Source organism: Octopus bimaculoides, chromosome 2, assembly GCF_001194135.2.
Source record: "Octopus bimaculoides isolate UCB-OBI-ISO-001 chromosome 2, ASM119413v2, whole genome shotgun sequence".
NCBI lineage: Eukaryota > Metazoa > Mollusca > Cephalopoda > Octopoda > Octopodidae > Octopus > Octopus bimaculoides.
The window spans coordinates 186,024,690-186,026,609 of NC_068982.1; the positions used below are offsets into that span (position 1 = coordinate 186,024,690).

Sequence of the window (1,920 nt, forward strand, 5' to 3'; positions counted from 1 at the left end):
ATATATATATATATATATATATATATACACGCATATATATACGTATGTATGTATGTATGCATGTATACATACATCAATAACAACATTAGTATATCTATGGGACCATTTAATCATTTACACATATGTTTAGCCAACATCAATACATACATAGTATTTATTTTATGCACGCACACACACATACACACACTAAGTAATAATTTTTACAGACCGTCTTCCATTAAAGCAGCAACAACAACAACAACATCAATAATAATAATAAATGCACTAGGTGACCCTTTATTTTGTTTTGTACTTTCAGAATGGTGTCTTGAACTTTTCCCCCAAACATGGAATTTCTCTGCGTAATGAAGTTTGCGTAATAATGTTTAAGAAGGAGAGTGAAAATATCTACGCCACATTAATGGAAACCCTCGTTAAACAGCTGGACAACATTCGTCTCGCAGTGCGGCCGTTTATGGCTGTCGAGGGACAGGACAGTCTTCGACATCTTCCTTATAGTAAAATATTCTTGGTGTTTGCCGAATGTTTGCCAAATAAGAGGCCGGCATCTCCAAGTTCCCCTTCTTCCACTTCTGTTGCTTTGACCCCGTCTCCCTCTTCCCCAACCTGTCCTACTTCATTACAAACTAAAACCAATGAACAGGTTGAATTACAGATAGCATCTCTTAAAGTAATCAAGGCCCTCGGAGGTAAGACAAAGTTCTTGGTTACCGCAGCTTCATCTCAGAAGTTCTTTTCTGCTGTTGCATGCTCACGCACACACGCATACACATATGATGTACGCCCATACATGTTCACGCACATGCACATATGTATACAAATACATACACAAACAATTATTGTTATTGTTGTTATTTAGCCCGAGGTCAGCCCTTATCAAGCAAGTCTACGATCAAAGGCAATCTAGTCGTGGCTATCGCATCTTTTTCTTTTCTTTTTAAATAGCACTCAAGGCTTCTTATCCAGCGTGTCCTTCTCTAAGACAGTAGCAAGATATGATTTGAGAGTGACTCAGCTTATATTTTTAGCAGATCAAGCAAAGACGTAGAGGCTCCCTCGTTGACTTGCTCACATAATTTAATGTTAAGTGCTCACATAATTTAATGGGACTCATAATTTAAGAGGGTACATAAGTTTAGGGCTCACCCGATTGATAGTCCTGAGTGCCTCTTGTATGTGTGCTTTAAAAATGTTTAATAATTATTATAAACATGTTACCATCAAGCTTAGGGTACCACCGAAGACTTCGTTTTAGAGTTGGCATTTAAATTATACTAGAATTTCATTGTTGCTGTTATTGCATACAACCAGTACTTACCATTATCGTCATAACAGAAACATCACAAAAAATTATCACAAGCACATCACCATCAAGTCTCAGGCTCCACCGAAGACTTGGTCTTAGAGCAGGCATTTAAATTCTACTACAGGTTCGTTGTTCTTGTTTTTTTCCTACCAGTAGCTAACGTTTCTTATTTCTTTACTGCCCACAAGCGGCTAAACATAGAGGGGACAAACAAGGACAGACAAAGGGATTAAGTCGATTACATTGATCCCAGTGCGTAATTGGTTCTTAATTTATCAACCCTGAAAGGATGAAAGGTAAAGTCGACCTCGGTGGAATTTGAACTCAGAACGTAGCGGCAGACGAAATACCGCTAAGTATTTCGACCGGCGTGCTAACCACTCTGCCAGCTCGCTGCCTTCTTCCATCCAAAATATTACAATTTTTTAACAAAGACCACGGTTTGTTTTCTTTGAATTTCTGTTTTGTGGTTCTGGGAAGGTTATATTTACCTAATTTTCGTCAAGTTTCCGCTTCTCTTAAACACAAAATAAATAAAGTCAACGAATAATTAAACTAATTGCCCTGCTACAAGTAATATCAATAAATTGGTTAAGTCTAGGTAATTAGCTAAG

The 1,920-nt window shown here is 37.6% G+C and overlaps 1 protein-coding gene across 1 annotated transcript in view; it reads left to right on the forward strand.

Annotated features, from left to right (window-relative positions):
• The window catches only part of LOC106867245 (uncharacterized), an 18,881-nt gene that overhangs the window by 10,298 nt on the left and 6,663 nt on the right, over positions 1-1,920 (forward strand). The window contains exon 2 of the mRNA XM_014912058.2: positions 299-689. Within this exon, the coding sequence (XP_014767544.1) occupies positions 299-689 (391 nt within the window). The remainder of the gene's footprint in view (positions 1-298; positions 690-1,920) is intronic.